At 41.5% G+C, this 18,637-nt stretch overlaps 2 protein-coding genes across 7 annotated transcripts in view; one reads left to right on the top strand and one right to left on the bottom strand.

The window, feature by feature from the left end:
• ace (angiotensin I converting enzyme (peptidyl-dipeptidase A) 1) overlaps positions 1–18,637 on the top strand; it is a 135,400-nt gene that overhangs the window by 98,118 nt on the left and 18,645 nt on the right. Inside the window, exon 25 of one of the 2 annotated variants that reach the window (XM_069905139.1) lies at positions 877–945. The exons of the other annotated variant lie outside the window; for it this stretch is intronic. Coding sequence (XP_069761240.1) covers positions 877–887 — 11 coding nt within the window. The 3' untranslated portion in view covers positions 888–945. Of the gene's footprint in view, positions 1–876; positions 946–18,637 lie in introns of those variants that run through there. 2 annotated transcript variants of the gene reach the window in all.
• Positions 1–18,637, bottom strand: part of LOC138746757 (solute carrier family 15 member 1-like) — a 90,555-nt gene that overhangs the window by 19,676 nt on the left and 52,242 nt on the right. For all 5 annotated transcript variants that reach the window (XM_069905141.1, XM_069905142.1, XM_069905144.1 and 2 more), the window contains 5 exons: positions 16,738–16,815; positions 9,260–9,342; positions 6,458–6,550; positions 3,965–4,132; positions 848–936 (listed from right to left, as the gene is read on the bottom strand). In XM_069905141.1, the coding sequence (XP_069761242.1) occupies positions 848–936; positions 3,965–4,132; positions 6,458–6,550; positions 9,260–9,342; positions 16,738–16,815 (511 nt within the window). The remainder of the gene's footprint in view (positions 1–847; positions 937–3,964; positions 4,133–6,457; positions 6,551–9,259; positions 9,343–16,737; positions 16,816–18,637) is intronic.

Consider the following 18,637-nt stretch of genomic DNA (forward strand, 5'->3'; position numbering starts at 1 on the left):
GCAACCGTGCCTGCCTGTCCCGCATTGGACTTGTCAGTCACCAACGAGCCTCCAGCAGACGTGGACATACCCCTCCATAAATCTTCGTCCGCGAAGCCAAGCCAAAGAAGAAAAGAAAGATACTTTAGTGTATTGTGTGTGTGTGCAAATGTGTGTGCATGCATGTGCATGTACACACTGTGGTCCAGAGAAGCACCCTTTTGCCTGGTTGCATATGTACATATAACCAGATGATATAAACTTGAACCTGAACTTGAATTAACATTTAGGGATGGTCAACTGACCATTTGTAGGTGGGGTTGGGATTGATGGCGATGCAAAGAGAGGGTTGGTCTATATCCTGGGAGTAGGAAAGTGCTGGCAATTGAAGAGGGATAGCCTAAAGTCTGGAGCATGGAAACGAGCCAGGGAGAGGGGTGGCTGGAGAGGAGCAGTCCACTTCATCTACAAAGTATTGTTCTAGGTAACTGATTTGAAAGTATTTCTTATCTTTCTCTCCATAAAAGGAGAGAAGTCTCTCTCTCTCAACACTGTGGCTGGTGTCAAAACCTTGCACACAGGACCCCTGTGGTTGAGAGACCGACCCTCAGAAATCTTCATAGACAGGGGATGACAAGAATTGTCATTTAACCGTATGTGATGCAGCTGAATGAGTTTTGTCCCAGGAGACTGGGAGGAAGGGGGAGGAGGAGAGGAGGAAGAGGGAGGAGGAGAAGTGGGAGGAAAGGGAGGAGGAGGAGGGGAGGAGGGAGAAAGGGGAAAGAGAGGAGAGGAGAGGAGGAGAGGTAAGAGGTAATAAGTAGATATGGGTGGGAGGGAAAAAGAAGACTAGATGCATGGTTCTTACTGAATCAGAACATTTATCTTCTCAAATAGAGGGTAGATGACTCCGTCAAATAATGGCAGCAGGAAGAGTACAAAGAACACGTTCAGACTCTGGAACAGAATAGAGACATGGAAATAAAAGCATGAACCAGAATAACTGTGGATGACTGTGTTGTGCTGACGCTCTGCATCCAAGGGCTTCACCACCTCCCTGTCACTGGGCTTCAGGTCACTCACTTCCAAGCCCCTCTCCTGATTTGGGGGCTCAGCCCCTCCCCCCACTGTCCAGTTCACTCACTTTCCCTCAACTGACATCCATGCCCCAGCCACCGGTAATGGATTCACACCCCTCACCCTCTCATTCTGGTCTTCACTGGGCAGAGAGTTCCACATTCCCATTGCCTTTGGCTGAAAACAAACCCTTCTTCTCTCCATTGATCTATGTTCAACTACTTTAGATCCCTGGCCCCTGCTTTCTGCAAAGGGAAGCAGAAAAAATGAGAGCTCCCTACAATTATAGACAGTTTTGTTTTCCTCTGTTCCAGCTCCCCAATTTTTCTGCACAGCTAAAAATTTCCACAACGTACAACAATCTCATAATTCTGATGAAAAAGCTGCAGTTGCTGAAAATTCAAAGAAATGTCATTTCTTTCTTTCTCTCTCTCTTTCTCTGTACATTCATTTTCTTATACAGCATCACTCTCTTGAACATTGCAACTTTCCCATGATGTCAACAGAACTGTACACAATAATCAAGCTAAACCATCTGCTTGAGGAACTCCAGGGACTGGTCGACATTTTGACTGGAGAACCATTGGAGAAGGCTGTGTAAATATGACAGGGTGCGAAAGGATGGGACAGGGGTCGCATGTGGGGCTGGTAAATCGGGGAAAGGTGAAGGCTGACGGACAGAGGATTGGCAATTCCAGACAAAGAGAGAGAGACACACACACACGAAAGCAAAGGGTCAGATGGAAGAAGATGAGTCACACGGGGGGAGTGGGTGATTGGAGACATAGAGAAGATGAAAATGATGGGAATGAGAAGAAGAATCCAATGGGGAAATAGGAGAGGAACCAAAATGAGGAGAATGATAATGAATAGGGGACAAAAAAGAAGGGGGAGGGAAGAGCAGAATGGATACAGGAGAGGGTGGGGGCTTATTACCTGAAATTGGAGAATTCTAAATTCACCCCATTGGGCTGTAGACTGCCCAGGCAGAATATGAGGTGTTGTTCCTTCAGTTGGTTGGAGATGTATAAAGTGTTGAAGGTTGTCGTAGGTTACAAAAGGATATAGACAGGATGCAGAATTGGGTGGAAAAGTGGCAGTTACAGTTCAATCCAGATAAGTGTGAGGTGATGCATTTTGGAAGGTCAAACTTGAAGGCTGAGTACAGGGTTAATGGTTGGATACTTAACAGTATGGAAGAACAGAGGGGCCTTACATCCCTCATGGTTGCCGCACAGATTGATAGGATAGTCAAGAAGGCCTATGCGATGCTGGGATTCATTAGTCAGGGGATTGAGTTCAAGATTCAAGGGGTAATGTTGCAACTCTACAAATCTCTGATGAGACCACACGGAGTATTGTGGACAGTTCTGGTCAACTCAGTAAAGGAAGCTGTGGAGAGGATGCAGAGGAGATTTACCAGGATGGTGCCTGGATTGGAAAATAGTTCTTAGATTAGCAAGGTTAGTAGAGCTGGGACTTTTCTCATTGGAGCGAAGAAGGATGTGAGGAGACTAATAGAATCAACTAGATTCTGAGAGGCATAGATAAGGTGGACAGCTAGCACCTTTGTTCCAGGGAGGGAAAATCAAACACTAGAGGAGGTGTACAAAATGAAGGGAGGACAGTTATGGGGAGACATCATGAGCAAGCTTTTTACACAGATGGGTCCCTGGAATGCCTGGTGGTGGAGGCTGAATCATTAGGGGCAGTTAGAAAAATCTTAGACAGGTACATGGATGAAAGAAAAATAGAAGATTACGATGGTAAGAACATATAGGTCAGCACCACATCAAGGGCCAAAGAGCCTGTACTGTGCTGAAATGTTTCATATCAATGTTTATAATGAGGCTCACTCTGGCAGTAAAGAAGGCCCAGGGCAGACATGTCAGGGTGGGAATGGGAAGGGGAGCTGAAATGGCAGCAACCGGAGCTCGGGTATCCTATGAAACAATCCCTAAGTCTGTATTTAGTCTTACTGATGTAAAGGAGGTCACACTAATGCTGCTCCTCCAGCAAATTGTGTTTGGCTTCAGATTCCAGTGTCTTCAGTCTCTTGTGTGTCTACAATACACGAGCAGTAGCCTTATAAGCATTGTGGACTATTGCAGCAAAGCTCTGGTTAATGGTCCAATGCCCTCCCATTAATTGTGCAATCCTTTGCCTTGTAACATTTCCCCAAATACATTCCTTCACACCCAACTGAAGTAGGTTCCATTTGCCACCTTTCTGCCCAAATCACAGACCATCTCACTTCCTGTAGTTGAGAACATTTTCCCCTCAGTCAACCACATGGCCAGTTTTGGTATGGTCTTCTTCATTATGTGTCAGACATTCAGGTCTAAATCATTAATATCAACAAGAAGTCCCAAGATACTGGCCAAGAGGCCCGTGGCTACCCACTGGTAACATGTTCCAGTCACAACAACACTCATAAGGCATGGCCCCTTGCTTCATGCTGCTGAGCCAATTTTGGAGAGGATGAGAGGATTCAGAGAAGATTTATCAGAATGTTGACTGGATTGGAGAACATCTCTCTTTCTCGTTCTCTCTTACTCCCTTACTCTCTCACTTTCTCCCTCTCTCCTCTCTCTCCCTCTGACTCATTCTCTCTCTCACTATATTTCTCTCTTTCCCTCTCTTTCTCCCTCCCTCTCACTTTCTCTCCTCTCTTGGCCCTTAATGAATATAAAACTGATCCCATCATCTCTTCCCAAAAATCCATGCTGCTCTTTGATGTGTAACCCCCTCCCCCCACCCCACCCAGACAATGTCTGGAAGTGTAAGGGATCCGGAAAGTTCGCAGACCCAACGCTCTGTTGCCATCCTTAACAGCCACCAAAACATTGTTAACCACTCCCTTCTTCACTTTGAACTCTCGACCGTGAAGGATCTGAGGTGCCTGCACCTGGAGTTGATCAGGTTTCACTTTGATCGAGCCCACGTTTCTATCCATCTCCTGTGCCTGAAGAGTCCAGCGTGAGCCTTGTTGCTCATAGAGGGCCCAGTACATGGGCAGCAGTGGGTATAACGCCAACAAGTTACACAGCCGCTTGGCATTGTTAATGATCTCTTGCTGAAAGACAAAGAAATTCAAGTAGCAAATGTAGCATCTGCACAACATTTCTACGGGTCACCCCTCTACTGTAGACAAGCGGCAGGATCTTCTATTCACACAAAAACTACCTTTCCTTAGCCCAATTACCACTTTTCCATGAGGATCCTACTCCAATCTTATAAAATTGCTTAAAATGTTAAATCCCTTCTGAACTCTTGTCCCTCACTGACCCATGGAGGTTAATGAAAAGGATGCAATTTATTCTGTGTGGGGAATTACAATTCAATTAAATCTTTGTAGAAATAAAAACCAAGGAGATGGGAGCAAGAATAGACCATAAGTTCCTTCCTGCTGCATCACTGTTCAACACATATGCAGATTCAGTCCCTGACCCTGCATCCTCCCCATATCCTTGTTCTCTTTCATCTTAAGAAAAATATCCAAGTCTCTCACTACAAAGGCTAATCTAGCATTTGTCAGTTTAAGCACTTGTTCCAACTGAAGGTTAACTTACTTCCACCAATTCACAACTTACATTTAGATAGTGCCTTTCACCATCTTGGCATGTCTCGAACCACTGCACAGCCAGGGAGAAAACCACCCCAATCTCCTGAACAAATCCTTGATATCAGAACAGAAAGGGTCTTGGTCTTAGAGCATAAAATGTAGAACACAACAATACAGCAAAGGAACAGGCCCTTCAGCCCACGTGTCTGTGTTGAACATAATGTCCAAATCAAGCTAAACCTCTACCACTTGCACCTGATCCATATCCCTCTATCCGCTTCATAGTCATGTGTCTGTCTAGAAGCCCCTTACACCCTGCTGTTGTATCAGCATCCACCACTACTCTTGCAGCCTGTTCCAGGCACCCACCACACTCCATCTAAAAATTGTGCCCTGCACATCTCTCTTTAAATTTCTTCCCCCTCACTTTAAATCCTCCAGTGAGTGATTCAGACTGTTCGCCTCTCATGATTTTATAAATCTCCATCAGGTCTCCCCTCGCCCTCCAACACCCCAGAGAAGACAACCCAGGTTTATCCAACCTCTCTCCATAACTCATCCCCTCTAAACCAGCCCACATTCTGGTAAACCTCTTCTTTCCCTTTCCCAAAGCCTCCACATCCTTCCTGTAATGGGGGTGACCAGATTTACAGACAGTATTCCAAGTGCGGCCTGACCAAAGTTTGATATCACTGCCACATGATTTTATTTTTTTTATAGTCAATGCCCCAACCAATGAAGCTAAGCATACCATGCACCTTCTTTACCACCCGATCTACTGACATGCCCGCTTTCACGGAGCAGTGGACCTGGACCTCCAAATAGGCTAGGTCCTTCCCACCAATAATCCCTCAGGAATCCTCTGCATTGTCAGCTGCACCCTGGATTGACAAGGAGCCCATGAACTTCAAGTCTGAGGGATTAATTGGTGACATATCTTCTATTCGACCCCAGCCCAACCATCCAGGGACAGATGCAGCAGTGAGAATATCAGCAGTGCAGGGACCAAACACAACTCCATTTTCCCACTGTCCCACTGGGCACCTATTTTGAGGCAGGGCCAGGGTGCTAAAATTTCCTGATCTTATCAGAGGTTTGGACCTGGAACTCAGATAGCCAATGGATAGAACTGGAATCTGTGCGGCTGCGGAGGCTGCGGGAGTGCTGGAGGTGAATCCACGTACATTCAATGTCTCTGAAGGGACTCCCTTGTGCTTCTCCTTCTCTTATTGTTAGGGGCACCGGGCAAGGCTCCTGGTGTCTCTTCCTTATGGCAGACAAACGTTGTAGTACGTATATCATGTATTTTTATGAATTATTAGGTGACAATAAAAGGAACCTTGAATGCTGAGATTCAGCAATAAGGGACATTCACTCTTACAGAGCAGAGGGAGTGTTCAGGACATGAAATACCTTGGAAACAATGGTAATTTACAGAGACTGTTTAGTAGGTAATATTGTCCCAGAGTTTCACTCCTCCTCCCCTTGAAAGCCTTGACAACCAGCAGAACTTAAAAGGCTTTTACATAATATAAAGGACCTTGAAGAAGGTCACTGGCCTGAAACGTTGGTAATATATCTTTACCTCGAATGGACACTGTGAGACCTGATGAGTTCCTCTACAATCACAGCATCTGCAGACTTCCATCTTTCAACCCCAGAGAAGAAGGCCCATCCCACACTTACCCTCCCATCTGAGCCAGGACTGTAGAGACCAGCTGAGCGGAGGCACTGGTTTTAGAGTGGACATTACACTGTTCTCTCTACTGCTGTTCATTTGCTGAGACACAAGAGAACCTTTGCAATGGTATTGTAGTGTGCACTACAGCCACCTACCTTGTAGCCTGAATCAGCCCAGTCCAACCAATGCTCTTTAGCTTTCGTTGCCTTCTTATTCATCATCCACTTCATCTTGTTTTTGAGAGCACTCTGTACAACTCAGACAGGACATTTTTTAAGCTTTATTCACAAATAAAAATATATTCAAATGAAGTCAGTGGAAAGATGTTTCACATTCTTAGTGTCACATTCATGTGCACATTTTGTTACTGTAGAGTGTTAATAATATTTTTTACTACGTAGCACTATTGCCACTAATGTGGCCCCCTTGCCATTACACCCTCTTCAGTTGCTTGAGGGGCCTCCCTCTGGTCTCAGCCCCTCAACACCTGGTAGCAGAAGACCCTAGATTGTGATCCTTCCCCACAATGCCCTCGTGTTGGCTGCATCAAGTCTCAGTGAGTTCCTTAGCATGTACTCCCACAGCCTGGAATGTGTCAGTCAGCTGTTGAGGTGAGAAGTAAGGTGTACTGACAATAACCACACCAGCAGTGCGAGTAGAAGACAAAAGCTTTAATAAACTAATATGTACACTAAGAGGTCTTGTCTCTGCAAGACGAACCTGGAAGGCTAGACTGTAGCTCTGGACTGCTTTATAGACAAGGTCACTGGATGACCCCTGGTGACCTAGTGGTGTAATTACAGATCACCACATAAGGGACCCCATTGGTAATCTGTCAGGCAAGGGAGAGGGGTGTGAGGGTGGACATGCTGGAAATGGAGAAAATGCATGGGAAAGCTCCATCAACCATGGCATATTCGCATGAGAAGGAGGACATTTCAGAATATTTAGTGTAGAACAAATTTGCATTTTACAATTTCAGGTAACCCACGCCCATGGTGTTCTCCTCTTGAATCCACTCCCATGCATCTACTCCCCTTGATCACATTTCCCATCCTCCCTCCCCATCACCTGGTTCTACCGATTACCTACCAGCCTGTATCCCACCCCTTCAGCAACTACAACACACCAGCAATCCACCATCCCCTCTCGGTGCTGATATAGGGTCTTGACCACAACATCAACAGGCCTTTTGCCTTCACAGGTACAGCTTGAGTATTTACAGAGTTTGGTTTTTATTTTGTTCCAAATTCCAGCCGTCTCAATCCAAACTGCCCATTCAAACATTCCCAGTGATGTTCAACAAAGGGCAGCATGGTTAACGTAGCGATTATCGTGACGCTATGTCATCTCCAGCAACTGGGGTTCGAATCCCGCGCTGTCTGTAAGGAGTTTGTACGTTTTCCCCGTGTCTGTGTGGGTTTCCTCCGGGCACTCCAGTTTCCTCTCACTGTTCAAAAAGTATGGGGGTTGTAGGTCAATTGGAATATTTGGGTGGCACAGGCTCGTGAGGCAGAAGGGCCTGTTACCGTGCTGTATGTCTAAATTTTGAATAATTTTACAAAAGATACATTCCTTCTGTATTGTCTATTGAATTACTCCACAGACAACATCAACACAAATTAGCTCCTTCTATGGTATCCTTTCAAACAGAAAGAAGAACGAGAGGAGATTTAATAAAGGTCTAAAAGATCACGAGAGGCACAGATAGGGCCTGTTTCCCAGGGCAGGAGTAGCAAACACCAGAGGACGTCTGTACAAAGTGAAGGGAGGGAAGTTTAGGGGAGACGTCAAGGGTATGTTTTCTTTTTACAGAGAGTTGTGGGTGCCTGGAATGCTCTGCTAGGGATGGTAGCGAAGGTTGAAACATGAGAGAAATTTAAGAGACCCTTAGACAGGTACATGGATGAAAGAAAAATAGAGGGTTATGAGGTAGGGAGGATTTAGTTTTTTAGGAATATACAGGTCAGCACAACATCGAGGGCTGAAGAGCCTGTACTGTGCTGAAGTTCTATCTTTTATTCTTCAAGGCAGCAGACTATCTGGGGTGGGGAGATGCTGTTGAAGGCAATGATGGGACCTTTTTCTGTATCCTGTAGCTAACACACACTGAGGCCTTGTAATGATATGGTTGCATGTACAGGCTGACCCGCCCTCCTGATGACATCCTCTCCTAGAATCCCTGGACTCCTCCCATGTGACCCAGGCCATTAAGGTCAAGTCCCCTCTTCCTCTTCTCATTTTCCCTAGCCTATTGTTCCCCTCAGTCTTTGTCTCTGAGATTATTGGGACAACTAGTAACGCCCAACAGGCCTTCAAATGGAGACTTAGGGGCTAATGTAGCCCCTTGTGCCCAATGCCAGATGCTTTCTCCTTTCATTCCCATTTCCCCAAATGATTGAGGAAAACTCTAATCCTACCATTCTCAGCCTGGACTGAGGCGAGGTTGCCAACATGGAAGAGCTACAGGGAGAGGTTGAGCTGGGGCTTTATTCCTTGGAGTGCAGGAGGATGAGGGGTGATCTCACAGACGTGGATAGAATCATGAGGTATAGATCGGGTGAATAAATAGAGCCTTTTGCCCAGAGTGAGGGAATGGGTTTAAAGTGAGGGGGGAGAGATTTAACAGGAACCTGAGGGGTAATGGTTTTACACAGAGGGTGGTGAGTGTGTGGAATGGGCTGCCGAGGAGGTGAGTGAGGCAGGTACTATTTTTATTTTGTTAAGAAAACTTGGACAAATACATTGATAGGTTGGGTTTTGAGGGATGTGGGTGGAACATTTTGAGCTCAAGAGTCTGTGTGAGTATGACTCGAGTGTGGACCCCTGCACACATGCGAGACCACAGGTTTTCTGAAATTCAATCATCATTCATTGATTTTTTTCTTTAACCTGGAGAATTCTCCCCTGTTGCAGTGATCAGCAAATTGTGTCTGGTTATATACTGAACTACTCACCCCTGTGGCACACACCACTTTGCAGAATAGGTTTCCAGTTGGTGGGTAGATCTTGTACCATGATGTGCCCAAGACAAAGACAACTGAAAAACAAGGCAGCTTACGTCAGACAAAGAGCACTCAGTCTTCTTTATTCAGTCCGATTACACATATATCACTTTTTATAATTTCCTCGCTCTTTACCTGTTGGCAGTGCAGTCACTGTGACAGCTGAAACCAAGCAAGAGACCACAGTACAGACATTCCCTCACTGTCATTAACATTCCATATTGTTGCATACACGAGCTTTGCTCTTTATCTGTCTCGGGGTTAACCAGATCCCTGGTGCAAACAAAGAATTGCCAGAGGAACTCAGGATGTCATTGAAATAGCAGCTCTGGTGTAGACCTGCAGGGAGCAGAGGCACAATGTTTCCGTGGGGTTCAACCATCCAGTCTGATTGCCATCTACTCTGTACAGGCTATAAACAGCCTGTTAAAGGAGCCAACGGTGCTTTATTTAAAATCCCACAGGTTCTGCACCCAAGATGGTGGCGCCTCTGATGGCAGCGGCCACGAGGGGTTGCAGACTCTGGGGAAGTGGAGAAATGGCGCAGGGCACCAGAAAACGGAGAACATGGAGGAGAAGCAGAGGAGATGACCCACGGGATGGTGACCATGGCAGTGAACCAGTGAGGGGTTCTGTAGCTGAAGGACCCACACAAGCAGCGGGGTGTTGGTGACTTTTTAAAAAAAAAACTTTATTTAAAACTTTTAAAAAGAACATAAAATCAATAACAACAAAAAAATTATATAATATAGTAAACCCCCCTCCCTCCCCCTGCCCCAGCCAGACCCCTCAAGGGGAGCCAAAAAAAACCCCATAAAACATATACAATATTTTAAGATATTTCCAAACCTATATATTCTAAATAAGCTGACCACATTTTAATAAAAAAAGAATAATTATCATGTAAATTATATGTTATTTTCTCCATATAAATACGAGATCTCAATTCATTCTGCCAATGAGCTATATTAATCTCTACATTGTCTTTCCAAGTAACTGCTACACATTTTCGTGCCACAGATAACACCAAACGTACAAATGTTATTTGAAACTTATCCAACCCTAAACCAGTCAAAGAAACCATATAACCCAACAAAAAAATCTCTGGATCTAATGGTAATTTAATTTTAAATAATTTCTCCAAAACCAGCCTAACTTTTTCCCAAAATGGTTGTTCCCTATCACAGGACCAAACTACATGCAAAAAAGACCCAGTACTTAACCCACATCTAAAACAAGAATCCGAATGACTATATCTGTTTTTTTTTTAATTTCTCAGGAGTCAAATATAACTGCTGCAAAAAATTATAATTAACCAAACCATATCTTACATTAGTCAATTTAGTTAGCCCTTCATGACACATAAGTTAAATCACTTTCCCATTTATTTCTAGATTTCTCCAAATTCAGTTTTTCCATAGTTTCCTGTAACAATCGATACATATCTGAAATAAAACCTCTCTTTGGTATAAAGGAAATCAAAGATTCAAATTTCGTTAACTCAAGTAAACTCATCTCCATAATTATCCCTTATCAAGGCTCTAAGTTGGTAATACACAAATAAAGAATTTATTGGTATACCAAATTTCTCCCTCAGTTGATTAAAAGAAAGAAGCTGTCCCTCTTCAAAACAATCCTGAATCACTTTTATACCCTGAGAATACCATATCTTTAAATACCTATTAAACATTGAAAAAGGAATAAGCTGATTTTGATATAATGGAGTTTGGATTGATAATTTACCCTTTGTTCCTATAATATCATTTCTTTTAACCCATATCTTTAACAAATGTTTTAATACCGGCATATTATATCCCTGCAATAAATTCAAATTCCACTTATGTATAAACTGGTGAACATCAAAGTCCACTTTGGCCCAACTAGGAGGCTGATTAATATCCATCATTCTACTAACAAACTTCAACTGTGTCGCTTTATAATAATTTTGAAAATGGGGCAACTGAAGTCCACCTAGTGCATATTTCTATGCCAGTTTCTGTAAAGCTACTCAAGCTAATTTTCCCTTCCATAAAAATGTCCTCACCACCTTATTCAAATCCTGAAAAAAACCCTTTGAAAGTAAACATGGAATTGGCCGAAATAAGTATTGAATATGATGAAAAATATTCATTTTAATACAATTTACTCGACCTATTAATGTTAATGGAAGATCCTAACAATTTAATCAAATTAATTTTAATCTTTTTCAATAAAGGTACATAATTTAACTTATATAAAGATTGATAATTTGCATTCACAGTTACCCCAAAATATTTAATTTTATCAGACCATCTTAATTTTATAATATTTTTACACTCTTCATAATCCCCTTCCAAAATTGGCAATATTTCACTCTTATCTCAATTCACCTTATACCAAGATAACTCCCCAAATTGAACCAAACATTCTTGTAAATATTTCAAAGAATGTTCTGGATGTGTCAAATAAACCAATACATCATCAGCAAATAAATTCATCTTATATTCATCATCTGCAATTCTTATCCCTTTAACCTTGTCGTTCTGTCGAATTGCCTGAGCTAATGGTTCAATGACCAATGCAAACAAGGCTGGTGACAATGGACAACAGAGTTAATCGTGATAATTTAAATAGCAAAGAAGTTTGGCCATTTGTCACCACCCTAGCAACCAGATTTTTATACAATACCTTAACCCAACCAGTAAAAAGAGGGCTGAAATTAAACTTCTCCAGCACCTGAAATAAAAAATTCCATTCCAACTTATCAAATGCTTTTTCCGTATCAAGCATAACCACCATTGGTTGGTTGAGATGCTGTCTCAATGCATTGATCAACATTATCAATCTAAGAATGTTGTCAGACGCACATCTATTAATAAATCCTGTTTAATCTGTATGTACCAACTGAGGTAAATATTTAGCAAGTCTATTTTCCAATACTTTAGCCACTATTTTATAATCCACATTTAATAAAGAAGTAGGTCAGTTTGAAGCTACATTCAATGGGTCTCTATCTTTCTTTGGAATCACTGTAATTATCGCACTTGAACAAGATTCTGGTAATGACTGATCTTCAGTTATTTGTTGCAACACGGCCATAAATATAGAAGATAAATCTTCATAAAACACTTAATAAAATTCCACTGAAAATTTGTCATCACCTGGCGACTTTCCATTTGGCATCTCTTGTGTAGCTTCTTTAATCTCAAAATCTGTAAACAGAGCTTACAATTCCTTTACCTCTTCCTCCCCCAAAACCGGTAAATTTAACTTAGATAAGGAGGATTAAATAGAACCATCATCCTGATTTCTCTCAGAAGTATACAATTTCTGATAAAATGAATGAAATTGGTCATTGATTTCCTGAGACTTATAGGTAACTATTGAATTCTTTTTAACAGCACTAATAGTTCTCGATACTTGTTCCGTTTTTAATTGCCAAGCTAATACCTTATGAGCCCTTTCATCCAACTCATAATAACATTGCTTAGATCTTTGAATTAATCGCTCATACTGATATGTTTGTAAAGTATTATAGCATAATTTCAACTTATTTAATGCTGCTTTCTTATCTTCTGTAACCTTCTTCTTTTCCAACTCAGTAATTGTTTCCCCAACACCAAACTTTCTGCCAGATACTGTTTTTTTTTTACTTTCATGGATTAACTAATAATTTGACCACACAAATATGCTTTTTTTACCCAGAGAAGTGTGAATCTACAGAGGGTGGTAGAGGCAGATTCGCTGATTATGTTCAAAAGAGAGTTAGATAAGACTCTAGTGGGCAAAGGAGTTAAGGGTTATGGGGATAAGGCTGGAAAGGGGTACTGATGGTAGTGATCAGCCATGATCTGTAAAATGGCGGTGCTGGCTCGACGGGCTGAAGGGCCTACTCCAGCTCCTATTGTCTATTGTTTAAAGCATCCCACATTACAAAATTACTACTAACTGAATTAGCATTTTCAGCCAAAAACAAAGCTATCTGTTCCTTAACAGAAGTAATAAACTCTGGTTTCTTCAATAACATTACATTAAATCTCCACCAGTAAGTTGATTGCAACACTTTAGAACCTACTCAAGAAATAATCAACGTAGAATGATGAGATATAACCCTACTCTTATATTCAGCCAGCTCTACTCAAGCCTGCAAATGTGCCTAAATCAAGAACAAATCTATTCTAGAAAATGAAAAGAGGACTTGAACAATTTCTTTTCCTCAGTATTTACTGAGGAGAAGGGGGTAAATATGGAGAAGGGGGTAAATATGGAGAAGGGGGTAAATATGGAGAAGGGGGTAAATATGGAGAAGGGGGTAAATATGGAGAAGGGGGTAAATATGGAGAAGGGGGTAAATATGGAGAAGGGGGTAAATATGGAGAAGGGGGTAAATATGGAGAAGGGGGTAAATATGGAGACTATAGTGTTTAAGAAAGAGGTAGTACTGGAGCTTTTGAAACATATAAAGATAGATAAGTCTCCAGGTCCTGGCAGGATTTTCCCCAGGACCTTGAGAAAAGTTAATGAGGAAATAGCAGAGGTTCTGGCAGTGATTTTTCAAAGGTCATTAGAGATGGATATCGTGCCGGAGGATTGGTGTGTTGTACATGTGGTTCCTTTGTTTAAAAAGGGTTCGAGGAGCAAGCCTAGCAATTATCGGCCTGTTAGTTTGACGTCTGTGGTAGGTAAATTGATGGAAAGCGTTCTTAGAGATAGTATATATAAGTATATGGAGAGACAGGGTCTGATCAGGGACACTCAACACGGGTTTGTGCGTAGAAGGTCGTTTTTGACCAATCTTGTTGAATTTTTTGAAGAGGTGACTAGGAATGTTGATGAGGGTAGAGCAGTGAATGTTATCTATATGGACTTCAGAAAGGCCTTCAATAAGGTTCCGCATGGGAGGTTCGTTAGGAAGGCTAAGTCCCTGGGTATTGATTTGAAGATAGTCAAATGGATTCAACAGTAGCTAGAGAGTAGTAGATAATTGTTTGTCAGGATGGAGGCCAGTGACAAGCGGTGTACCTCAGGATTCGGTATTGGGACCGTTGCTGTTTGTCATATGTATTAATGATCTGAAGGATGGGGTGGTAAATTGGATTAGTAAATATGCAGATGATACTAAAATAGGGGGAATTGTGGATGATGAAGAGGGTTTTCAAAGATTGCAGAGGGATTTAAACTGCTTAGAGGAGTGGGCAGAAAGATGGCAGATGGGAGTTTAATGCTGAGGTCCTTCACTTTGGAAAGAATAATCAAAGCAAGACATACGTGATAAATGGGAAGGCGTTGAATAATCCAGTGGAGCAGAAAGATCTAGGAATAACGGTGCATTGTTCCCTGAAGAAAGAAGTGCATGTGGATAGGGTGGTGAAGAATGCCTTTAGTATGCTTGCCTATATAAATCAGTGCATAGAATATAGGAGTTGGGAAGTAATGATGAAACTGTACAAGGCATTGGTGAGGCCAAATTTAGAGAACCATGAGCAGTTCTGGTCACCGATTTATAGGAAGGATATTAACAAGATAGAGAGAGTGCAGAGAAGATTTACAAAAATGTTACCTGGGTTTCAGCATCTGGAATACAAGGAAAGATTGAGCAAATTAGGTCTTTATTCCTTGGAACGTAGAAGGCTGAGAGGGGATTTGGTAGAGGTGTTTAAGATAATGAGAGGGATAGATAGAGTTGATGTGGAAAGGCTTTGAGAGTAGGAGAGATGGATACAAGAGGTCATGGGTTGAGAGTTGACGGGCAAAGTTTTAGGAGTAACATGAGGGGGAACTTCTTTACTCAGAGAGTGGTTACTGTGTGGAATGGGCTTCCGGGAAAGGTGGTGGAGGCAGGGTCAATTTTGTCATTTAAGAAAGAGCTGGATGAGTATATGGATGGGAGGGGGATGGAGGGATATGGGCAGGGTGCTGGTAAGTGGGATTAGAGGAGGGTACTTGGATCAGTGTGGACTAGAAGGGCCAAATTAGCATGTTTCCATGCTGTAATTTTTATATGGTTATATGGTCTAGATGAATTTTTTTTTAAAAGTCCTTTTCTGTCAGATTTATTCTCCTCCAAATTTCAACAAATTCAAATCTTTCATCAAAGATCCCATTTCTATCGCCATCTTTGATTTCCTTATACTTTTCGGAGATCTATCCAGTAATGGATCCAAACCACAATTAAAATCCCCTCCAACCAACATATTTTCATTGCTGGATTTAATGTTAAGAAAGCCTCAGATATAAATCGATCATCATCCACATTAGGTGCATAAATATTCAACAATGTCCATGGTTCTGCAAAGATTTTACAATTCACCATCAAAACCCTACAACAATCTCCGGAAATGATTCCAACTCATATGATAGTTTCTTATGAATCAGAATCACGACATCCCTTGCTTTAGAATTAAAAGAAGAAGCAATTACATATCCAACCCAATCACTCTTCAATTGTAAATGTTCTTTTTCAGTCAAATGTGTTTCTTGTAAAAAAACAATATCAACTTTCATTTTTTTTTATATAAGCCAATACATGTTTACACTTAATCGGATTATTCAATCCCTGTACATTAAAAGTTGCAAAATTTAAATTAGACATTACTTTACCCTAACAATACAGTCTTCATACTATTACAGAATATTGCTCACCTTGCCAAAAAATCCCTTCTAAATAAAATAACCCTTCCCCCCCCCTATATATAAAAAGAAACCCCAACTAAAAAAAAAAGTTCTCAATCACAAAATAGTGTAGTAACTCCCCAAAAATCTGGGTGTGGTAAAACCCGCTAGTGGCAGAAGACTATCAAAAGCTTCAGTGCCATCCACCCCCCCCCCCCACCCCGAGTCAAACTATTCCAAAGTACTTAATCAAACACATTCAATAGCTGTTGGAGACTTTAGGTGAGAAACCCACACAGGCTGAGGGCTTGAAACTGGCTCAATGGATACCAGAATCGGGATGCAAGAGGGTGCCAAGGGCAATGAGCGGATCGTAATCATATTGGAGTTTCGGATCTGGAGCTCGGGTTGCCAATGGTTTGCTCTGGTTTCTATGTGGCTGCGGGAGCGCTGGAGGGAGTGATTCTGGAGAACTCTCTTTTGCTTCCCTGTCACTGACTATCTGAAGCACTTCAGGGAAAAGCAATTTTGTGTAATGTGACACTGTTTCATTATAGGGCAATAAATTGAATCTTGAATCTTGAGTAAAAATGGTCAATCAACAATTTGGGTGTGAACCATTTCGTATTTTCAACTATACAAGCACAATAGAAGGCCCTTCTGATTTCAGGCACCTGCCGACATTTTGCTTATATCTTGATGAAGGGCTCAAGCCCAAATTGTCAGTTCTGGATCTTTATCTTTGCTTCATAAAGTACAGTTTGACCTGCTGATTTTCTCCAGCTTCGTGTTTTTACTTCAATCACAGTGTCTGCAGACTTTTGTGTTTTGTTTCTTACCCAAAGCCACAAATATTGCTATGGAAGTGACTCCAAATGCAAGGGGGTAGCAGTCCGAACTGAAGCACTGGACATCCTCTGTAAGTGGAACAAAGAATAGTTCATTATAACAATACATATGTCACTTCCACCATAATCTCCAGTGCACATCCAGACCATAATATTCATCACTGTATTATTAATGTGTTATAATTATACAAAAGGCCATTGACCATGTAGTGATACACCACTGACCTACTGCAGGGAACAACCTTTGTACCTGCAGAAGAGCACGGGGACAAGACAACACCTGGCTGGCTGTCAATCAGCCAACCTGAATGGACCAAGTTCCACCCAGTCGGCTGTCAATCACCCTCCGGGATATAATCCAGAGCCAGCCCTTCGAAGACAGTCTCAGAGCTTGCAACAGCACTTCTCACAGCTAGCTCTGTGGAAGTTTATGTCAAATAAAGCCTGTTGAACAGACTTTATGTTTTGTGTGTTTGCTTTTGTTCGATAGTGCACCACAGACCAGAAGTACTGAGATCAAACATCACAAAACGTTTACCAAAGAGCAGAAAGGTTGGTCAGGCAGTAGTGTGAAGGTGAGTCTTAAAGTAGTGAAAAAAATTAGAAAGCAGAGAACATTCCATTTTAAGTGTTGATGATTCAACAAGACTGAATCTGATTGTGAAGACAGTAAAAGAGTATTAACCATTGGGAAAGGGGCATGACCTGGTGTAATGAATCCTAAGAAACATCCTAAAAAAAATATCTACTTGTATGGAAATGTCTGTTCAAATGTTCTGGAAAGCTGGAAGTTTGTCTGATTACTACGTAACTTGACAGCCACACGGCAGACTCCCTTGTGGCTAGATTAGCTGCATGTGGTAATGCATCTTGCTGTAATGGAGTTCCCACACTTTGCAAAGCAACAGTAATGCACTTGGCAGCTGTATTTGTGTTTGTTTGCCAAATCTTCGCAAGTCATCCGAGAATATTTTTGCTTGGTGATTTATATGACATTGATACTAAATTTAAGTTAGATAAATATCAACAACAATTTTTGAGTGTAGCAACAGCGGTGGCACAGAAATATATGGCAGTAACATGGAAGACAGATCATTTTATAAGGTCGGATAGATGGCACATGGAAATTCAAAATTGTATAACATTGTAAAAAGATTACTTATAATTTAAGGAATCAACCTGAGAATTTTTATATGATTTGGAAACCCTATATGGATTTTATTGTCCATAACACTTGTTCCTCCCAATTAATACATACAGGATAGAATAATATGTTAGGAATATATAATAATGAATGATAAATAAATTCAGGGTTTTTTATTTTTTTCTCTCTTTTTCTTTTGGGGAGGGGGATGGGGATAAAAAGAAATATTTATATATCATTTTGTATCATTTTTATTACATTTTATTGTTACATGATGAAGAATTACATGTATGCATTGATGCAAATGAAAAATAAAATTTTCCAAAAAAAAGTCTTTGCAGGTCCACTTTCACAGCAGTGCTACGTGTCAGAAACTAATACCCGATGAACAGCCAGGGGCACATTTAGATTAAATATTGGGATCCTAAATCAAACTCTGAACTTGTTCCATTATTCAATAAAATCATAGCTAATCTTAATGTGATTTAATCTGAATACTCTCTCTCTCTCTATTCTCCCTGTATTCCTTAATTCCCTTGGTTACCACTAAACTATTGTTCTCCATCATGAATATACTGAAATAGTGAGCATTTAGTTACAGTAAAACCCTTGTTATCTAGAATTCAAGAAACCAGCAGCCTCAAGCAACTGGGCTCCAGTTTCCTCCCACTATTCAAAACATACCGGGTGTGTAAGTTATTTGGGCAGCTGGACTAGTGGACCAGAATGTACATCTAAAACATTTTG

Source organism: Narcine bancroftii, chromosome 12 (genome assembly GCF_036971445.1).
Source record: "Narcine bancroftii isolate sNarBan1 chromosome 12, sNarBan1.hap1, whole genome shotgun sequence".
Lineage (NCBI taxonomy): Eukaryota > Metazoa > Chordata > Chondrichthyes > Torpediniformes > Narcinidae > Narcine > Narcine bancroftii.